The sequence below is a fragment of the Carlito syrichta genome, unplaced genomic scaffold (genome assembly GCF_000164805.1).
Source record: "Carlito syrichta isolate Samal-C Ts95f unplaced genomic scaffold, Tarsius_syrichta-2.0.1 Scaffold313403, whole genome shotgun sequence".
NCBI classification, from domain to species: Eukaryota; Metazoa; Chordata; class Mammalia; order Primates; family Tarsiidae; genus Carlito; species Carlito syrichta.
The window spans coordinates 166,923-187,455 of NW_007257499.1; the positions used below are offsets into that span (position 1 = coordinate 166,923).

Here is a 20,533-nt window from a genome sequence, read left to right on the forward strand (position 1 = left end):
GTCTTGAACCCACGGGCTCAGGCAATCCACTCACCTCAGCCTCCCAAAGGCGTGGGATCACAGGCTGAGCCACCGAGCCCGGCTGATAACATTTTTATTTAAATGAATTTAGTGATAGCTAACCATGCGCGAGGCAATGTGCTGAACGTTCTACACGGAGGTACTTTTGTTATGGCCATTTTTCAGATGAGAAGCCTGAAGTTTAAGGGATATGTGATTTACTCTGTATGCAAGGAGAGACTGAGCTAGAATTGAAAATTAGATAGTGTGACTGAGCACCTCTCCCTTAACCATGACTCTACATGACATTTAATTGGAGGTGTCAAATACTTTAGCCAGTACGCAATAGCCATCATTTTCTAGCCATCTTTGTTTTGAAGTTTTTCATTATCTATGCTAGGGCATACAGTCTCTACTTAAAGATCAGGCAGGTAAGATCAATTGACAAAGCAGGTTGGAAGGGGAAGGGTAATAGGGAGTGGTGGGGATTCCGGCCAATTGGAGAGCTCTCAAGTTCTGCCTAAAGGGGCAGCTGTTATTTCACTCCTGCCAACTATTTTTTTGTTGTTGTTGTTTGTTTGTTTGTTTGTTTCTGAGTTGAAGTCTCACTCTGTCTCCTATACTGGAGTGCAGTGGCACGCTCCCAGCCACCTCAGCCTCAACTTGTTGGGTTCCGGCAATCCTTCTGCCTCAGCCTTCCAAGTAGTCAGAATTAGGGTGAGCGCTGCCACACCCAGCTAATTTTTGATTTATTGTAGAGATGAGGTCTCACCAAGTTGCCTGGGTGGGTCTCGAACCCGTGGGCTCAGGCAATCCACTCACCTCGGCTTCCCAAAGTGCTGGGATTACAAGCTGAGCCACTGAGTCTGGCCCTGCTGGAGAAAGCAGATCCAAATGTACCCTACAGAAATCTATATTTTTTATGAGTAAAATCTTTTGCTTTTAAAACATTTCATGAGCCAAAGTATGTCTGTGGGCCAGAATCAGCTCATGGGTAGTCAGCCCTGGTTTGCACCCCTGTTTACGGTCTGAGAACTAGACCCAATTTCTTGGTATTGTTTGCCTCTCCCTACTATCACTTTCAGCACTCTTCCTGCTTGTGCATGACTGCATTGCTTTTTTTTTTTTTTTTTTTCCTGAGTTGGAGTCTAGCTCTGTCGCCCAGACTGGAGTGCAGTGGCCGCTCCTGGCCACTGTAGCCTCGACCTGCTGGGCTCCAGTGATCCACCTCAGCCTTCTGAGTAGCTGTAATTACAGGTGCGCGCTACCACGCCGGCTAATTTTTTGATTTTATTGTAGAGATGAGGTCTCGCCTGCCCAGGCGCGTCTTGAACCCACGGGCTCAGGCAATCCACTCACCTCAACCTCCCAAAGGCGCGGGATTACAGGCTGAGCCACCAAGCCCGGCTGCATTGCTTTAATTTATCTAGCACTTCTTAGGAGCTAGGCATCTGGCTCTGAGTGCACCAACGCGATCCTCTCCTTCAGGAGCTCAAAGTCCAGGGTTGGGTACCTTTGATGCTGTTTTGCTCTAGAGTAGGGGTCCCCAACCCCTGGCACTGGTCTGTGGCCTATTGGGAAAGGAGGCCATACAGCAGGAGGTGAGCATCAGGCAAGCCATCAAAGCTTCATCTGTATTTACAACTGGTTCCCATCGCTCGCCTTACTGTTTTAGATTTGCCTTCTGTCAGAGCAGCAGTGGCATTAGATTCTCATAAGAGCATAAACCCTATTGTGAACTGTGCATGTGAGGGATCTAGGTTGTGTGCTCCTTATGAGAATCTAATGCCTGATGATCTGAAGTGGAGCTGAGGCAGTGATGCTGGCCCTGGGGAGTAGCTGCAAATACAGATTAACATTAGCAGTGAAGTTTGACTACACAGAGACCATAATAAATCAATTGCTTGCAGACTCACATCAAAATAATAATTTCATTATATATTACAATGTAATAACAATAGAAATGAAGAGCACAATAAATGTAGTGCACTTGAATCATCCTGAAATCATTCCCTACGCTGGTTCGTGGAAAAATTGTCTTCCATGAAACTGGTCCCTGATGCCAAAAAGACTGAGGACTGTTGCTCTAGAACATTGCTTCTCAAACCTTAATATGCACACAGATCACCCAGGACATATTGCTGTAACACTCTGTTTCCACGGTGGGTCCCTAGAGTCTGCATTTCCAGCAAGCTCCCAGGTGATGTGGATGTAGTCGACACCTGGGCCGCGCTTTGAGCAGCCAGGGCCTACTCTGAAGGGCAGCCTGCGACTAAGAGTGTTCCTGAGCTGATGGTCCTGATTGGAGGAGACTCTGTACTTGGGCTTGGTTTCCCAGAGGTGACCTGGGTCATTCAACCCCCACCTACTAATCCCCTCTACATTCCTCCCTGCATCCTAATTTATCTAGGGATTTAGTCTAGCTGAGATCACTCGTAAAGAATTTTATCTACATCTTTGTTCTGCACTGGCACCGAGCATACCTCCTCCTGCACATCACCCCTTCCTGTCCGGCACGCCATCACTATCTGAGGGATTTCTGTCAGTGCCCCCTGTCTCAGAACTGTCGTGTCCTGCACCAGCCTGCTCTTCTGTTGGCTGCCTGCTAAGAGTAAGCCTGGTGTCTAGATCCATGCATCTACCTCCCCTCCCCCTCCCCCACTGCAGGGCTGGATGTGTCTGGAGTCCCCAGAGGCCACGCACATGCTCCCATGTGCAGAACCGGCTGTAGACTCAGAGAGGCAGGCAGAGTGTCACACATAGAAAGGAGGCTGTGCCAGTGCACTGGCGTATGGACCGTGTTACGCACTCAGGAAGTCAGTTTGATCCAGGCACACAGCCCTTTGGGTGGGACACTAAAGGTGCTTTCTGATTGGTTCACTCAAGAGAGGCAGCTGTAGTTTGATTCCCTGATATGCAAGGATGCAGTCGCAGGCTGCCCTCCAAGGTGACATTCCCACTTGCCCTCCGTGGGGGGATTTCAGCTAAAGGCTCCTCGGCTGTATTGGATGAGGAGGAGACATCTGTGCAGCACATGCTGGAGTGTTTCTATCAGCAGGATGGAGGAAGAAAGCTGCAGGATGGGGCCCAGGCACTCTAGGGGAGAGCACTGCTTCAGGGGTGTGACAGGGGCGGGGTGGGGGGGAGTGTACATGCTCAGTCCCTGGAGAAGCCATTTCCCTTCTCTGGGTGCCGAGTTTATGGATGGGATGAGGACCCTGATAAGGTGTGGACCAAGGGCCAGTGCATTTGTAGGAAGATGTCAGTAAGGAATGTTAGAGGACTGCATCTGCAGGATGGAGCCCAGCAGGGGAGAACAGAGAGCCACATCCTGCCAGTCCAGAAGCCCACAGTCAGGGCCTGCTTCATGGCCTTCAACTAGGGTGGGTGCACGGTTTCCCTGCCCCTTGAAGGGCCCTATACTTAGAATTGGATGCTCTGTGGTTGCTGTCTTGGAATCTTAATTTTATATATAGCCGGGCTCGGTGGTCAGCCTGTAATCCCGCGCTTTGGGAGGCTGAGGTGAGTGAATTGCCTGGGCCTGTGGGTTTGAGACCTGCCTGGACAGGTGAGACCTCATCTCTACAATAAATTAAAAAAAACTAGCTGGGCATGGTAGCGCGTGCCTGTGGTTCCAGCTATTTGGAAGGCTGAGGCGGAAGGATCGCCGGAGCCCAGCAGGTTGAGGCTGTGGTGGCCGGAAGTGTGGCACTGCACTCCAGTCAGGGTGACAGAGTAAGACTCCAACTCAAAAAACAAAAAAATTTATATATAAATTTGTGTTTTGTAAGTGAAGTCAAATGGGTCAGTGGAGCATGTGCTGAGGGCTTGGAACCTGGATTCTCCTGGGGTCCTATCTCTTGTAGCCTCCTCCTCCTTTGAATGGGTTTTCTGGGCCACTTCCTGCCCCCTGGTTCCCAGGCCATCCCCTGCATCCCCTAGCCCCGCCAAGGTGACTGTTGCCACCTCCCTCCCCCACCCTCCTATTGGTAGAGACCTGGGTAGAGATGTGAGGAGTACTGGAGTTGAGTACAGGCACCACAAAGCATTTTGGGGTGGAGTATGGTGTTCCTGCTCCGGGCTGGAGCAGGATGTATTACCCATCCCCAGTCCAGGTACCCAGCACATGGCAGAGAGGAGGCTGAATACCCTTGAGGGTGGCCTGTCCATTGCAGGTGAGATAGCAGGCTGTGGGAAGAGGAAATGCCTGGCTGGCCTTCCTTTCTCAGGATGGTGTTTGCATGTAGAAAGGAAAGTTCCAGGGGAGAGCTTGGGAGGCTCAATATGGGAATCGTCTCCCTGTTTGTGCCCATTTTCTGTGCACTCAGCATGGCACCACGGTCTCAGTGGCTGGCAAGAAGGGAACCTAGAAGCTGGTGGGCATATATGGGGCAACTTGAGGGCCCCTGGGTGCCTGTGAGGGCCTGCTCTCACCCCATGAGTATCCCTATGCCCAAGAGAATATGCCGGTTAAGGATCAACTGAAACACACAGTACAGAGTCTGCTCCTAGGCCTACACTATGTATGGCCATACTTGCCCCTGCATCGCTGCCTTTCACATTCATTTGTGTAGTGATTCATCCCCCCCCCACTGTCCTCTTTCTTTTACAGTGCAGTAGCTCAGAGCTGCAGGTAAGTGTGGTGGCCTCCAGGCTCCTCACCTCCTTGGGACAGCCCACCTGAGCACATTGTCTAGAACTGAACACAACCAGGGCTGTCACCTTCTGTACTCCAGACCCCTGTCACCATGAACACAGCCCATGGGCTCCTCTGTTCTGAGGTTGCTCACCCACTGTGCTCAGGACTGGCCACATAATTTTGGGGGCCCAATGATTAATAAAAACGTTTCAGATTCAAAAAAACAGGAAAAAATGCCCTTGAAGACATTACATATATAAGTTTTTTTTTCTTTTTTCTGCTTTTTCTACCATCTCCCGACTCATCAAATAATGGTTCCTAGACCAGCAGCATCAGTATTGACTGGGAGACCAGGAGAAATGCAGATTCTCAGACCCACCCCAGACCTCTGAACCAGGGATGGGCCAGCAGTCTGGGTTTTAACAAACCCTCCAGGGGATTCTGGTGCACCAGAAAGTTTGAGAATTACTATTGTAGACTGACATCGCTTTTTGTTTGCTTGTTTGTTTTTTATATAGTAACAGAATTGCAGAAATTTGAAATCTCATCGGAAGTTTGTTGTTAAAAGAGGAACCGAAAGAAAAAAGAACAGAATGAGGGGGCTGTCACGGGGGAGAAACTGTCCCATCCTTTTCGAGACATTCTACTTCACATGTTGGTCACAGCCATCTTGCAAAGTAGTTTCATTTCTTGTATGAGATGAAAATGAAACTCGGGGAATTGAAGTTACCGGTCCAAGTTCTCCCAGTTAGTGAGTGGCAGAGCTCAAATGTGCATCTGGGTCTGTTGACTCCGAAACCTAGGCTCCCTGCCTTCCCTGTCTCCGTTGTTCTTCCTTTTTCTCCTTGCCTCCCTCTCTGCCTTTCATTTTGGGGGCACTTGTTGAGCACCTGTTCTATGTTGGTGTTCTCATCTAGGCCTGGCTATCTAATATGGTGCCACCCGATGCCTGTGGCTGCCAAGCACTTGAATGTGACAGGTGTGACTGAGTACCTGAGTTGTTAATTTAACTTTAATTGATTTACATTGTGTTTCAAAAATGATATTCAATTCCATTACTGAAAAATCTTTAACATGTTTGGAATAACTTGGGTATGTGAATCTACTTTTATAACTGTAAAGTTTATGAAATCTAAATACTGATCAAGGATGACTATATTGACAATAATATATTACACAGTTTCAAATAACTAGAAGGAAGATATTGAATGTTCTCAGCACAAAGAAATGATAAATGTTTGAGATGATAGATATTCTGCTTACCCTGATCTGGTCACTACACATTATATATATCTAAGCATCACTATGTACCTCATAAATATGGACAATTATTGTGGGTCAATTAAAAATTTAAAAAAATTAAAAACTAAAGATAAATACAGATCAAGTGGTTCCAGTGACAATTTAGTGTCTTCATCAAGATGTGCTCTAAGTGTAAAATACTTATTTAGAGTTGGAAGAAAAAATAATGTAAAATATTTCACTAATGTTTATTTTGATTACATATTGAGATGATATTTTGACATTTGAAATAATATTATTTAGTAGGTTATTTACATTATTAAGACTGACTTCATCAGTTTTCTTTTAGTTTTTTTTTAAAGTATCTACTAGAAAATTTAAAATCACAAGCATGGCTTGCATTATGTTTCTATTGAGTGTTGGTCTAGAACATGATTTTGGCCAAAGGAAATGAGTTGCAGCCTCCTCCTCAAGGGTGTCTCTTTCCAGGGATACCTGTGGGAGTTTCCCACACCTGGACCTGTGTTTAGGTGAGAGGAGCGAGGTTAAGACAGGAAGATCAGACTTCAAGGTGGGGAAATTTAAGAACCACTCTCAAAATTGCTGATCTTCCCATCTCGTGGTTGGAGATGGCTTGTGAACTTCTCATCTAATTTCATTTCTATCATTACCCATCGTCTGGTGCTCTGCAGGCAAACTCTGGGGGCGTACGGGGTCAGGCTGAGACGCAGGCTGGCTGGTACCAGGTGCCGAGATAGGCTGGTATCAGCATCTCCTGTTCTGGCGGCGGCTAATGTGATCAGGGATGCTCCGGGCACGTCAGGCGTACGGTTATCAGTCTCCTTCTTCAGAGTAATCTGTGCATACTGGCTCCCTTTCAAGGTCAAGCTTTCGCGATAGCAGGCAGCAGTCCTCCAATCTGCTCCAAGCACAGAGTGGATAAGGACAGGCAGCCGCAAGCTCAGTGCCCAAGGGAAGTTTCAACAATCTAGTGCAGCCATAAGACACGGCTGAAGCAGCTCCCGTTGGGCAAGCTTGATTATACAATGCCAACTGGTGCCATTTTACCAGGGCAGGCAGACACCTTGGAGGTCACCGGCTCACATATGGGAAAACTGAGATGAAGAAAAGGGAAGAAACCTGATATGGCTGCCTCTGAGAGCTAAACAGGCCCCAAGGCAAAGATGCTAATAAGTGATCAGGATTGACCTTGAACTTATAAGTGCACACAAAGAATCAAGGTTTGGCTTTACCTGGCTTGGTTTCTGCATTGCCTGCCACAGGGGTCCCTGGTCCTCCCATGGAAGAGGGGTCTTCTCTGTCTACACCAACTAGGGTGAAGGTGAGGGTCCTTATAGTCCCCTAAGTCACTCTACCCAAATGATCTAACACCAAGTTTGGGTTTTAACCATTCCTCCCACCAGCTAAAGACTATCATTGACTAAAGTCCAAGCTTCTTTGTCCAGCATACAAGTCCCTTCATGACCTGAGCCCTGCCCACCTTTCAAGCTGCATCCTCTACTCCCTGAGTCACCCATACCCCAGAACTCTCCAACTTCTGAACCTTGTGTACTCCAGCCCCTCATCTGAGAAGACCCATCTGGATAACGTTTGCTTTTCTGTCAAGACTCAGCTTGAGTGAAACCTTCCCTAATCACCCAGGCAAGTCATGCTCACTGCCCTGGGCTCTTGACTGGGGGCACCTGTATCAGAGCACTCATTCCATGGTATTGAGATTGTTTACTAGCAGTTAATAGCTAAACAGTAACAGTGCTGTTATTAATTATAATGATCAACCGTTAGTGAGAATGCAGGAAGGAGGAAAGCACACAAATATCAGGTACCTTCCATGAGCCAGGCACTGGGATCTCACTTAATCCTCAACACAACTCAAGGTGCTTGACAATATTCTTATCCCCAATTTACAAATAATGACACAGAGGCATAGGGTCTTCTGTGACTTGTCCAAAACCACAAAGGCCCTTGGTGGCAGGGACATGCTTCCATCCAACTCTTCCTGACTCTGGCTTAGAGGGATGGGTGGACTGAAATGACACTGACTTGCTTAGATGCTGTAGGGGACTTTGTGCCTTGCTTGGGGTGCCCAGAAAACAGGCACAAATAACGAGATAGTTCCCAGACTTGGCCTCTCCAGTGCTTCTGCAGCAACCTTCCTTTCTACATGCAGATACTGGCCTCTCCTGGCAACGTCTGCATCTGTGTGTTGTGTGCCTGGACACAATAGACCACATGACCTTGATTCCCAAGGGGTACAATGCTTGCTTTGCCAGTACCTTGGTCCCCAAGGAGCCTGGTGGGAGGGAGGAATCCCGAGAGATCTGTGGGAGAGCAGAGAGCTTGCTGGGACTTTGAATGAAGCAGTGTTCACAGTTTCCACCTGTCTCTCCAGCAGATGTTCTTAAGAATCATGATCTGCCCAGCCCAAAGCAGACAGGCACTCTGTGATGGGAACTGGGTCCAGTCATCAGAGCACCCATTATATCCTCCATCTCCTTCTGCAAGAAGATATAATGTTCTTTCCCTCCTCCTTTTCCTCAGATCCAGAATGGTCATTCAGGTCTCTCTTGGCCTCATCCTCAGCCTGGCACACTCAGGTCTTTGCACTCGTAGCAGGAAACATGCCTGAGCCCTTGTGGCCTTGGGGTTAGTGCAGTATTGAAAAGGCATCCTGTGCTGAGCCCCCAGTGTGGTTCTGTGAACAGGCCAAGGCCAGTGACACTCAGTCCTTGCAGAGATATAGTCATGGATGTGTTGGCAGCAGTGGGTGTTTGACAGAGACTGGCTGCTTGTCACCTACTCTCCCTTCTGAAGGCACCCAAGTTTCTTTGGGGTCACTTTGCCCCACCAAGGGAAGCCTTGGGAGGGTTGGTCCAGATGCTGGTGTGGACGGGCATTTCCTCACCACCCCTGTGTTGCCATATGGCCTACATACAAATATTGAGACTTTGGGCTTCGAGCAAGCAAGTGAGCCATGTGGGAACTGCAGAGACAGGCAGAATTCAACCATCCCAGCTCAGAGCACTGACCCACTGGCCACTCCTGGCTCTTTGACCCTGTGGTGGCCCTACTGCCTGCCCCTTCTACATGTTGCTCGCCAGCTTCCTGTTGGTTCTGTGTAGTCTTCTGGTCAATGCCCCTTTCCTAGGAGTTAGCCAGGGCTGGCTTTTGCAACTGCCATCGAGGACACTAGCGAGACATGCCCAGCAAGGGAGATGTGATAGCCCAGTCAGTCATTACTTGCCAGAAAGACTTAGGGCTCTGTCTGAATCCTGGAGCCAACCCTCTTGCTGCTTTTTGATATCATTATGCTAATACCAGAAGAGGGAGATTAGCAACAAGTATGAAGCTTTATTGATTACCTAATTCACCTCATTACCAAGCATGAGTATCTTGTGGGGACTGGACTACTCTAAGGTCTTAGCAACTCTTTTGGCCTAGAGTGCCACAATAGGCCTCTCCATTCCTTATCCTTCCTTGTGGATTTAGTGGGAGGCCTAAATTTGGCCTGGGATTGAATGCCTGCATTGCCGAGAAGCTCAGGTCCTTAGGATCAAGTCTAAGTGACAGATAGTTTTCAAAGGCCTGGGAGGGGAAGGACTTGCTAGGCAACTGCCCAGGCAAGACAGGACACACAGGGCCTTCGAATCCCAGCCCCTTCGAGGAGCATGACTCCTTCAGGCCTGACCCCGGGGGAGCCAGCCTTGGGCACTGATGTGCTGTGGGTTAGAGCTGGCCCAGGCTGCAGCTCCACTGCTCACTGACTGTGGGGTCCCAGTAAGTTACTTAGCTTATCAGAGTCCAAGTGCCTTGCCTTTTAAATGGGTTTGTAAAACTTAGTCCCAGGTGTGTTGAGGATAAATTGACTTAGAAAGTTCCTTAGAAAGAACTCCATCAATGTTTAGCCCACTAGCACCCATATACCTCTTGGTCTACCACCTCAGGAGCTCAACAGATATATTTATTAGAAATAAATCACATTAATTCCATCTTTGAGCCTTATTCTCCCAGACTGGTAGGACTTTTAGTCTCAACCACTATTGGGATAGAATGAAGGGCTCCCTTTTTTGTGGTCATGCATAGGTAAGGCTTGGAATAGGGGGATGGGCTGTTCTTGGGGTCACCATGTATCTTCACCTGTAGTCACTTGGGGAGCTGGTGGCTCGGTAGATCCCCTCCTTACTTGACTATGGAGTATGCACCTGAGGTAGAACTCTGGTTCCTGGAGTCAGCTTCTCTGGTGGCACCAGGGCTGTCACTTTCCTGGGGCATTGCAGGGTCACCAGTTTAGAGATTATCTTGAGGGTGGGAAGGGGATTTCTATTTTTTCCATCTGGGGCATTACTCTCCCCTGAGACAAGGGGCCAAGGCTTGGCTTCTTGCTTCATTTTGGGTTGGAGTCTCACTCTGCCACCCAGGCTGGAATGCAGTGGCTTGCTCACAGTTACTGCACCCCCGACCTGCTGGGCTCAGGAGATCCTTCTGCCTCAGCTGGAACTACAGGTATGTGCTACCATGCCCAGCTAATTTTTCTTGATTTATTGTAGAGACGAGGTTTTGCCAAGTTGCCCAGGCTGGTCTTGAACCCCTGGGCTCAGGCAATCTTCTTGCCTCGGCCTCTCAAAGTGCTGGGATTACAGGCGTGAACCACTATACCTGGGCTGCTTCTTGCTTCTAACACAGAGAAAAAAGGGCCAGGAGATCAAAGGACAAATCAACAGCTCCATACATTTTACTGTCCTCCTTCTCTTCCTATAATATATTATACTAGGGACCACCTCTCTCCCTTTACCACTCTACTCTGACCCTGAACCAGTTTAGCAATTGACATTTTAATCAACCCTCCAAGTGATTCTGAGGCTTGCTAAAGTTTGAGAACCACTGCCTAACTCCATTCTCCCACTATAGAGGATCATTTTTCATTCCAGCAAAAAGTTTACTGTTGCTTCCAATACTTTAAATTCAATTACTTATTTATCGAGTACCTTGGAATAAAGGTGTAAAGGAGATATACATAGCCTGTGTCCTCAATGCACTTATACATTGCTGCTTCTGCCTAGACACTCTGACCTCCTCTTCACCTGGCTGACTCCCTCTTACTTTTCAAAGAACAAAGTCATTGTCACTTTATGCTGGAAGTCCTGCATGGTTCCTATGGCTTCAGGGAGCAGACCCTCACCTCCCCCAAAGCAATTGCTTTCACCTCTCAGTACTCTTCGTATATTGACCATTTGAAGATGACGGGGCAGTGGGCTATAGCTGCAGAACAAAAGATGTCCCAGGCACTAATGACCCCTTGTGACAATACTCTCCCTGTGACTTGATCAGTGGCCCGACGTGTGGGTTCTCAGATGCTTTTGGAATCACAGATGTAGCCTGTAACCAAGTTCCTAGACCACTCCAGGCCAGGTGGGAAAAATGCTAAAATTGGAGGGGCGGTGGAATATGATGGGGACTGCTTCTGTCGTAGTCCTCAGATGACTGATGCCTCTGTTGGAGAGCAGTTGAAGTGTGTAGCTGGCTGCCTGGTGTGAAGCCCCAACTCCACTCCTGTCTAGCTGGGTATTTGTCCTGAAATTGGCGATCACTCCACTAGATGGCGCTCACACTATTTTTCTCATTTTAAATTCTTTTTCTTTTTTTGAGTTGGAGTCTCAATCTGTCGCCCAGGCTGTAATGCAGTGGCACACTCATGGCCACCCCAGCATTGCCCTGCTGGGGTCCAGTGATCCTTCTGCTTCAGCCTTCCAAGTAACTGGAACTACAGGCGTGTGCTACTACGCCTGGTTAATTTTTGCTTTGTTGTAGAGACGAGGTCTCACCAAGTTGCCTGGGCTGGTCTCGAACCTGCAGACTCAGGCAATCCACTCGCCTCAACTTTCCAAAGTGTTGGGATTACAGACTGAGCCATTGAGCCCGGCTTTAAATTCTTTTAAAAGATTGTTATTTTTTAATACCATCAAAGAGCACAGATAGGACTATGTCTTAAAAAAACAAAACAAAACAAAACAAAACAGGATTTACTGAGAGGCCAGAAAAGCTCCCACAGAGGGAAGGGACCTGAGGGGGTTGCCCAGGACTATGTCTTAAAACATACGATCATTCTTGAAGTTCTATCACATTTCCAAGAGTCATCAGGTTTTTCCTTCTCTTGGGTAGTGCTGGGTGGGGAGTGAAGGAGCTTCTGTGGTGTGGGGCTGCTGAGCTCCCCAGGCTAGAATGCCACATCCCATGAAGGGGGGCCGGTCCTTCCTCCTTCCCCATATCCTGCCCTGATTTTCTAGCTCAAGACCTGGACCCCAGGCTTGGCTGTTAGGTCCCTTTCTTCTCTTTTTAGTTCACTGCTTCCCATATCCCCACCCAAGCACCCTTGGAATTGTGGGAGAAGTCCCTTGGGTCCCCCTAGTTGTACCAACTACCCTTACCCATTCAGCCTGTGGTTCATCTTGGCCTTTGCACATTCCTCTGAGATACTGAGCTCAGTGCAGGGTGGTACTGGCATGGCCCCCTTGGTGACACTTTCTGTTTCAACCCCCAGGTGATCATCCTCAGTCTAGCCATTTAGTCTTTAATCTTGCCCTGAGCTAAGGAAGAAAACGTTCCTGAACTCCATAAGGGTAGAGACTGTGCCCTGCTCACCTCAGGGCCACTCAAGGCTGGCTCAAGGCCAGGGATGCACTAGAGGTTTGCTGAATTGGAAGTGAGTGGGTTCCTTGACTTTCCAGCAATTGCATGTTGATATAGTTTATCGTGATGTTAGTTCAGCATCATCATCACCATCATCACATCGTCATCATCATCATTCATTTTTAGCCCCAATAAGGCCTGTAGCTGGAACCTCAGTCAGAAACTACCATAACAGAAAGCCCACCATTCTGGGGGTCAGGCTAGCTTGGAAGGGTCCATCCAGTCTCTCTTACCTGCCAGCTGTTTGACCTCAGGAGATTCACCTAACCTCTCTAGGCCTGCCATGCCCTCCTAGACTGTGAAGGGAGGGAGCTTCATCAGCTGCAGCCAGAAGCAGGCATTAGCCTTGAGTGCAGCCTCCCGGGTCCCTTCTGAGGAAGGGAGGAGAGGAGAATCACTCTAGGGCCCTGGCCAGCTCCGGTGTTGTGCTGTGCTCTGCAGATCAATGTGTACACTCCCCAAAGGCTGACTAAATCCTCTACTGCTCACCAGCTGTCCAACTTTCCCTGAGCAGCCTCTGTAGCTGCCTGCCTCTGCCCCAAGGCTTCCAGGAGTGGCTGTGTGTGCAAAGGTAGGAGGGCAGAACTCGGGACCTGCATGAACTTGGAACTCAGCCAGGCTACTGTTGCTGTGCTTGGGAGAAAGGGGTTCAGGAGTTTTCTTTACTGTAACCAAGTCCCTAGACCTCCCCAGTCCAAGTGGGAAAATGTTAGAATCTGTAGGAGACCTCAGAAGGCCAGGTGCCCATGTTGGAGGGCAGTTGGAACGTGCGGCCCTGGAAACCAGGCTGACTGGGCTCAAGCCCCAACTCCCCTCTTGTCTAGTTGTGTGTCACTGGGCAAGTTGCTTATTCTTTCTAAGCCTTAGTGTCCATTTTTTAAAAAATAGGTATAAAAATAGCCCCTACCTACAAGAGGTGCTTTGAGTATTGTGGGAGGCAGAATAATGATCCACAAAAATGTCCACATTCAACTTCCCAGAATCTTGTGAATATGTTACCTTACAAGGCAGAGGGTCTTTTCCTTCCTCTCCTCCCCAAGAGTCAAAGGAATCCCTGTAGATAGCTCTGAGCCAGATAATGAATATGCATGCAGGTGATGTCCCCTGTTTGGTCCTCCTTGAGCCACATGCTCAGTGCCTTTCTGAATTGATGGCTGGAAGTATGTCGACCTCCACCTTCTAGTTCTGGCCCTGCCTCAACACTCTTTCCCCCAGCCCCAGTTCCCTGCTCCCCAGGTGGCAAGACTTGCCTACCTCACTGCCTGCATTTCCTCTCTATCTTCACTGCAGAGAACTTTACTCCTGTTCCACAGTTAACCAAACCTCTATTTTCGACTCCATATCCCAGAATCCTTGTTTCTGCCACCTAAAGTGCCGTCTTATTACCAAGGTTCTTGTAGCAGATGAAAAAGAATATCCAAGTGAAGCCGCAGGTACTTAGATTTTGCACACGGGGCATGCAGTTGGGGAGGCTGTTCCTGTACTTCACTGTCCATTTGTGCCCCCAGGAGCTCTAGTATGGACAGAGCAAAGGCAGGCATGTTCCTGCTCCAGGCTTGAATCTGCTCACTCCTGCTCCCATCAGGCCTCTGCTTGTGGACTGAGCTGGGGCTGATCATACTCAGTGGACAGCCAACAGACAGGCCATTTCTCACAGTGGCTAGGCTGGTTGTACTGCTCTGTGGCCAGCTGTAATCGTACTGGCTTACAGACCCTCAGTGAGGCCCTAGCACACTTGGTTCCCAGCCACTATCTCAGCCGATGCTTTTGGTGCCCTGTCCACACTGCCTTGCTAACTCACCGTTCCCATCACACCAGTGGCCTCCTTCCTTAAGCATCTGCAAATGTCCCTGAAGGCCTTCTATGTCTGCAGAAAGCTTGCTCCAATTGCAGGATAGGCCAAAAATGTCAGAGTTAACCTCCCAGAGAGCACCTCTTCCTGACTAGTGGGTGGGAGCTGGTGGGTATACCCTTGGGCCTCCTTAGTTCTTGGTGAGATACCTCTGAGACCTGTTCCACACCATTTCCAGAAGCCCCCATGGTATCTGAACCCAGGTGCCCACGGCAGCAATCTGCTCCCTAGCACACCTGGCTGGTGTTCCTCCCTTCCCAATGCTCAGATCCTGGTCTCAGGCTCTGCTTCAGGGAGAGTTGAGCTACACACAACACTGCCTGACTGCAGAGCCAGGTCCTGCAGGACACAGACTGGCTCATCAGCAAGGTACTGTTGTTTAGTTAATTAACAACCATGTTGTAAAGTTGGAAATGTTAAGCAACTGTTTTATAACTGCTGACAAGATAACAGTTCTTTAGGCAAAATTACTTCCCTTTTGCCCACCTCATCCCAATTCTCTGCCTGGGGATACGTAACAAGCCTTCTTTGAGCATTCTGACTCTGTGCTAGCATTTTCTCTGGCCTTTCCAAGTGCTGTGTTTGGACCTTCACCCTAAGATGTCTCCATTGACTGGTTTCTTCCCTTATATTTGCCATGAATTTAAAATTCCACATTTTCCTCTTACCCCAAAGTGAATTATCCAGATAACTGATGGGATTTTCTAATTTTTTCCCCCATGTTCGGTCCACAGTAGGTCTGGCCCACAATTCCAAGTTGTGCTTTGAGACAGCCCTGCCACTCCTGCAGGGGAAGCATCATGAAGCTCTGCCCTTCTCATGCTAAGGGCCTGGCGACATCCCCACCAGGGCCACCAGTCCCACCCAGCACAGAGCTGAGAGGCGCTCAGGCCTACCTGGGCTGATCTCAAAGAGGTGCTTCCCCGGGTCCTCGGGGCCTGGAAGGAGTTCGGTCACCCGGGTCCCTTGTAGAGAAATAAATCCCTAAAATGGAGACAAACACAAACACAGGGTGCATGAGACGGCTGGGAAAGGGCAGCTGTCATCAGGGTTCCTGGAGAGCAAAGGGGAGGGGCCGCAGTGTCAGGAATCCTCCAGGCCAGCTGGGCAGGTTGGGCCCAGTAGAGGAGCACATGCCTCCTCTCTAGGCTCCTTCCAGGGTTCCTGGAAGAGTGGGTGGGCACTGTTGTCTGCACACATGGTCAGAGCTCTGCCCACAGGCAGGGGCAAATCTGGAGTAGGGAGGAAGGCTCCCACGTTGGGGGCCCCTGTTCCAGTGTACCCATCTTCAGTCTTTCTGGACCAGCAGGGTTTTAGGCTGGAGAGGACCAGGGAGAGGAAGGCTGGAACAATGGGGCTAGGCCCCCGAGGCAACATGAGAAGAAGGATGAACACATGTTTGCTGTGTGAGTCCAGTTCTGCCACTTCCTGGCTGAGTGAGATTTCTTTTCTTTACCTATAAGATAGGAGCCAGCTTGAGTGTGAGGTACCCAGCATAGACAATGCCATGTACCTGGGGTATGTGTGTATACCCTACAGAGAGTAGGCTCCACCTCCTCTCTAATGCTGAGCTCTGGTTAAAAAAAAAAAAAAAAAAAAAAAGATGCAGGGAAAGAGCACAGGGTATAGGGATCAGTAGGCTGGCTTGGAGTCCCTGCCTTTCACTTCCTGGCTTGGAGTCCCTGCCTTGCACTTCCTAGCTGTGTGACCTCAGGTAAGTTACTTAATTCCTTGGAACCTGTTGCCATGTCTGTGCAATGGGACAGTAACTTTCTCTTCTCAGGAGAGTTGAGATGCCAGGTTGCCGTTCAGTAAGTCCTACTCAAGGCAACTAGGTGTTGTCATAGCCACCTCAACTGACCCTTCTCCAATCCCCAAGCTAAGCAGGGCCTCTTTTATACTCCTTCTGTATGTTCATGACTTTGATCTCTGCTGGGACCTTTGTTCGTTTTGTTCATGTTCAATTTTGCTCAACTCAGACTGCCCATGGCTTGACTATATTTTTAGTTCTCTCCATGGGAAACTCATTTTAAATGGCATCCCCGCAGCCAACTACTTGGGTTCAAATCTGGGCTCAATTACAGGCACACCGTTTAACTTCTCTGTGCCCCAGTTTCCCTATTTGTGAAACAGAAATAACAGTACTTTATGGGACTGTTTTGAGCATTAAGTGAATTAGGATTTAGGATGTTCTTAAGGCACTGTCTGGCACATAGTGAGCCCTGCATGTTTGCTACATAGATCTTTGACACTGTTGTGTGTCAGGGCTCCACACCAGGTACAGGCTGCCTGTGCTTGCACTTGCCCAGGTGAGAGGCAAGGTCTGCTGCTTCATCCAGGTGGCCACCAGTCCCCACACCCATGCATGTTCACAAGTGCTCCTCTTCCTACCCCCATCTTTTCTGGGCAAATCCTGGCTTTAACAGGGTGATGGAAGCCTCCTAAGTGCTACTGGAGTCTTGTGCTGCAAGGACACATGGAAATATCTTTTCTCATTTAAGCAGCATAAAGGCAGAATGACATCTTTACCCACAGATGCTTGCTTTAGAGAAATTACAGCAATAAACCAGAGAACCAGCTGGTAAACGTTGTAACTGAATTAACAGTTACTTTCTTGATAGGGAACCTGGAGCTACTGGAAATAAATTAGGACTGCAGCCCCAGGATGGGAAAAAGCGCTCATTAGAGGGCGTGGGTGAGATCCATCACTGGCTAATGGGATGCGTCTTGGGCGTTTGCTGTTTCAGTAACCGAGTCTCTGTCTCATTCGGGGTACTTGCCTTTTTTCTTTTCTTTCTGTGTCCCAATATCTGTCATCTACACAATAGGAGTAACAATACTGACATCACTTTCTGCTCCAGCTAAATGGAAAAGCAGTAATAGCTTCTGTTTATGAAGCTTGTACTATATTCCTGGCTCTTTGAATAAATTTTTGGATTTAATGTAGAGGCCCCAGGGTGTAGGTGTTATTATTCCTATCTTCCTAGACAAGCAAATGAAGGTGAGAGAGGTAAAGCTCATTGCTAACAAGGGCATGTGGCGATGTCGACCCAGATGTGCCTGAAGCTGGAGTCCCATTCTTCCCAATTTTCTTGCTTACCTTTATGACAGCAACCACCAGCTGACTTCATTTGCCAGAAGCCACCATGGAGAGCTAGGCTGTGACTTTGGGATCCATGTCTCATATGTCACACAGATGGCCCCCAGCACTACAGGGAGCCCTAGCAGTGGTCCCTGGCTGCTCAGATTCCTTCTCTTCTCAGAGGTTAAGAATGTGGCTTTGATCCCAGAGGCTTTGGTACAGAGTTTGGAGGCAGGGGATAGGGTAGCAGATGGAGTCTGCTCTCCCATTCCTGTTAAGACTGTGATAAAAAAACACGTGTGTGGAGTCAGACCTTGCTGAAACAGTAAGGTTAGGTCTCAATCATGAGCATCCCTTGGGATCACCTAGGTCTCTTTAAAGCACAGAGAGCTGGGCCTGGTGTTATGGTGGTGTTTAACAAATGGGTCTCTGAAAAAAATGAAGAACCCTGATTTGTAGTGTTTGCCAACCCCTCTCCCACCATGACTGATTTCATGATGTCATCAAATGTGAAGCTCGAAGAGATGTACCACAATGTTTGCACCACATAGAACTCATAGAGGTCAATAACCTCAAGAGCATAAGGCATAATAAACGAAGACAAACAATTAGGAGGTGACACATTTTTAGTACTTTTCACTTTTGTGTTTACCATAATTTAATTGTAGGTTTTGTGATTTAATTTCTAATAATGAAAGTGTTCAACCACAATAGTGCGAGACCCCACACTGGAGTCTCTGATTTTATTGGTCTGAGGAAAGTAGGAAAATTTGCATTTCTGCCTAGTTTTTGATAATATTGTGAGGATTAAATAATTGATATTTGCCCCAGTAGCCTTGGAGAGCAAGGTCTTGGCTGGAATTCTGTGCCTTGGACAACATGAAGGTCTAAGAACAAGTGCCTCCTTCTAACCCCTCAGAGAGTACCTCAGAGAGCACCCTTAACCATAGGGGTCCTGGCATTTCCCTGAGTAGCCCAAAGCAAGAGTCAGCACTTTGGAGGGAACCTCTTATCATTGTGCCAGGTTGAATGTTTGCACCTGAGAAGGCAAGCAATTTGCACCAAGAACTGCACTCTCTGTATACAGAATGTGTGCAACCCCCAGGCACATGCTAGCTTCCCACAAAGGGTGGGCCCTTTCTCTTTCTCTAGGTGTCTGAGCTTTTGTGTGTTTGCTCTGTTTTGGGAATGTCCCTGCCTACATACCTAAGTTTGTCCTGAGAGGCTGCAGCTGACTTAATTTCTATCTCCACACAGAGTGCAGTCCATTGGTATGATTAATGGATAAAGGACATGCCATCCTGCCTGTGTCCAGTAGGGATCACTCCCAGGCCTGCTGCTGTCTCACCATAGTTCCTTTCCCAACCTGTGTGAATGTGCTGGCCTGTGGGGTCTGTGGACAGCAGGTTGAGCCCTGACTACAAGCTCCATAAACTCCTCCAATAAGAGAGCTAGTCTCTGGGAAATGGGGAGGACATACCCAGTGGAGAAGCCATTGGGAGAGAGTAAATTTTATAAGTTAGTTGCCAATTAGACGTTTATTCAAAATTCATCATTTATACAGCATATATAGTAGCCTAGGGATTAGTGGCGTTTAGTGTTTGCTCCATCTCGTTTGCCTAAACCCAGCAATGGGGAACCAAGAAAGTGACGAAGTCCTCAGGGACTGGTAAAGATGCTCGGAATTCAGAAAGTCTGCTGTCTCAGATTCTGAACGAATTGGTTATCTTTTGCTATATAACACATAACTTCAAAATTCAGTAACTTAAAACAACAACAAACATGTATTCCCTTACAGAGTTTTGGTAGGTCAGGAATTTGGAAGTGGCTTAGAGCTGAGTGGTTCTAGCTTGGTTTTTTTTTTCCATGAGGTGTGAGTCAAGATACCGGAAGGGGCTAAAGACACCTGGAAGTTTAAATGATACTAGAGGATATACTTCCAAGATGGCTTGCTCAATGAAAGATACAAAAAGGCTCAAACTTATAAATTTGTGAATGAAAAATACAGTGGATGGGACTAACAACAGATTTGATATCACAGATGAAAAAAATTAGTGAACTTGAAAATACAACAATAAAAACTATAGAAAATGAAATGCTGGGAGAAAAGACAATTTTTAAAAGAGCAGAGTAAGTGATATGTAGAATAACTTCAAGCAATCAAATATATGTATAATTGGAGTCCATGAGAAGGGGGGTACTTAAACAAATTTGAAGAAATAATGACAAAACATTTCCAAATTTATGAACACTAAATCTACAGATTCAGGAAGTTCAATGGGTCCCATAAATAGGAAACATAAAGAAAAGTTCATGAAGACATAACATAATCAAATGACTCACACCTAATTATGAAAAGAAATTCTTAAAAGTAACCAGAAGAAAATGATATATGTGTAGAGGAACAAAAATAAGGATGGCAGCAGACTTATTGTCAGAAACGACACAAACAAGCAGTCAGTGGAGCAACATCTTTAAAATAATGAGGAAGAAAAAACCTGTCAACCTAGTATTCTGAATTCATTGGAAATGTCTTTCAAAAAATGAAGGCTAAGTAAAGATCTTTTAAGATACACAAATGAAATAATTCATTGCAGTAGACTTACACTAAATGAATTGTTAGACAGTTAAACAGAAGGAAAATAATAGATGAAAATAAGGATCTGCCCCCAAAGAATACTGAATATAGTAACTGTATAAATAAATAGATGTTTTCTTATTATTATTTTAGTCTCTTTTAAAACATTGACCATTTAAGTGAAAATGAGTACAGTGTGTCTTACAACATACATAAAAGCATATATGTACCAATAATAGCACAAAGGATAGAAGGGAGAAATGGATGTATACTTTTGTAAGTTTCTTAATCTATACATGAGATGGCATAATACTATTTATAGGTGACTCTAAAAAGTTAAAGTTATATACTATAAACCATAAAGTAACCACTAAAATGACAAAAGAAAAATTTAAACTGATAAACCAGCAAATGAAATGAAATCATAATAAATTT

The 20,533-nt window shown here is 47.2% G+C and overlaps 1 protein-coding gene across 1 annotated transcript in view; it reads right to left on the reverse strand.

Annotated features, from left to right (window-relative positions):
* Positions 1–20,533, reverse strand: part of ARHGAP22 (Rho GTPase activating protein 22) — a 167,032-nt gene that overhangs the window by 97,096 nt on the left and 49,403 nt on the right. The window contains exon 3 of the mRNA XM_021718760.1: positions 15,335–15,422. Coding sequence (XP_021574435.1) covers positions 15,335–15,422 — 88 coding nt within the window. The remainder of the gene's footprint in view (positions 1–15,334; positions 15,423–20,533) is intronic.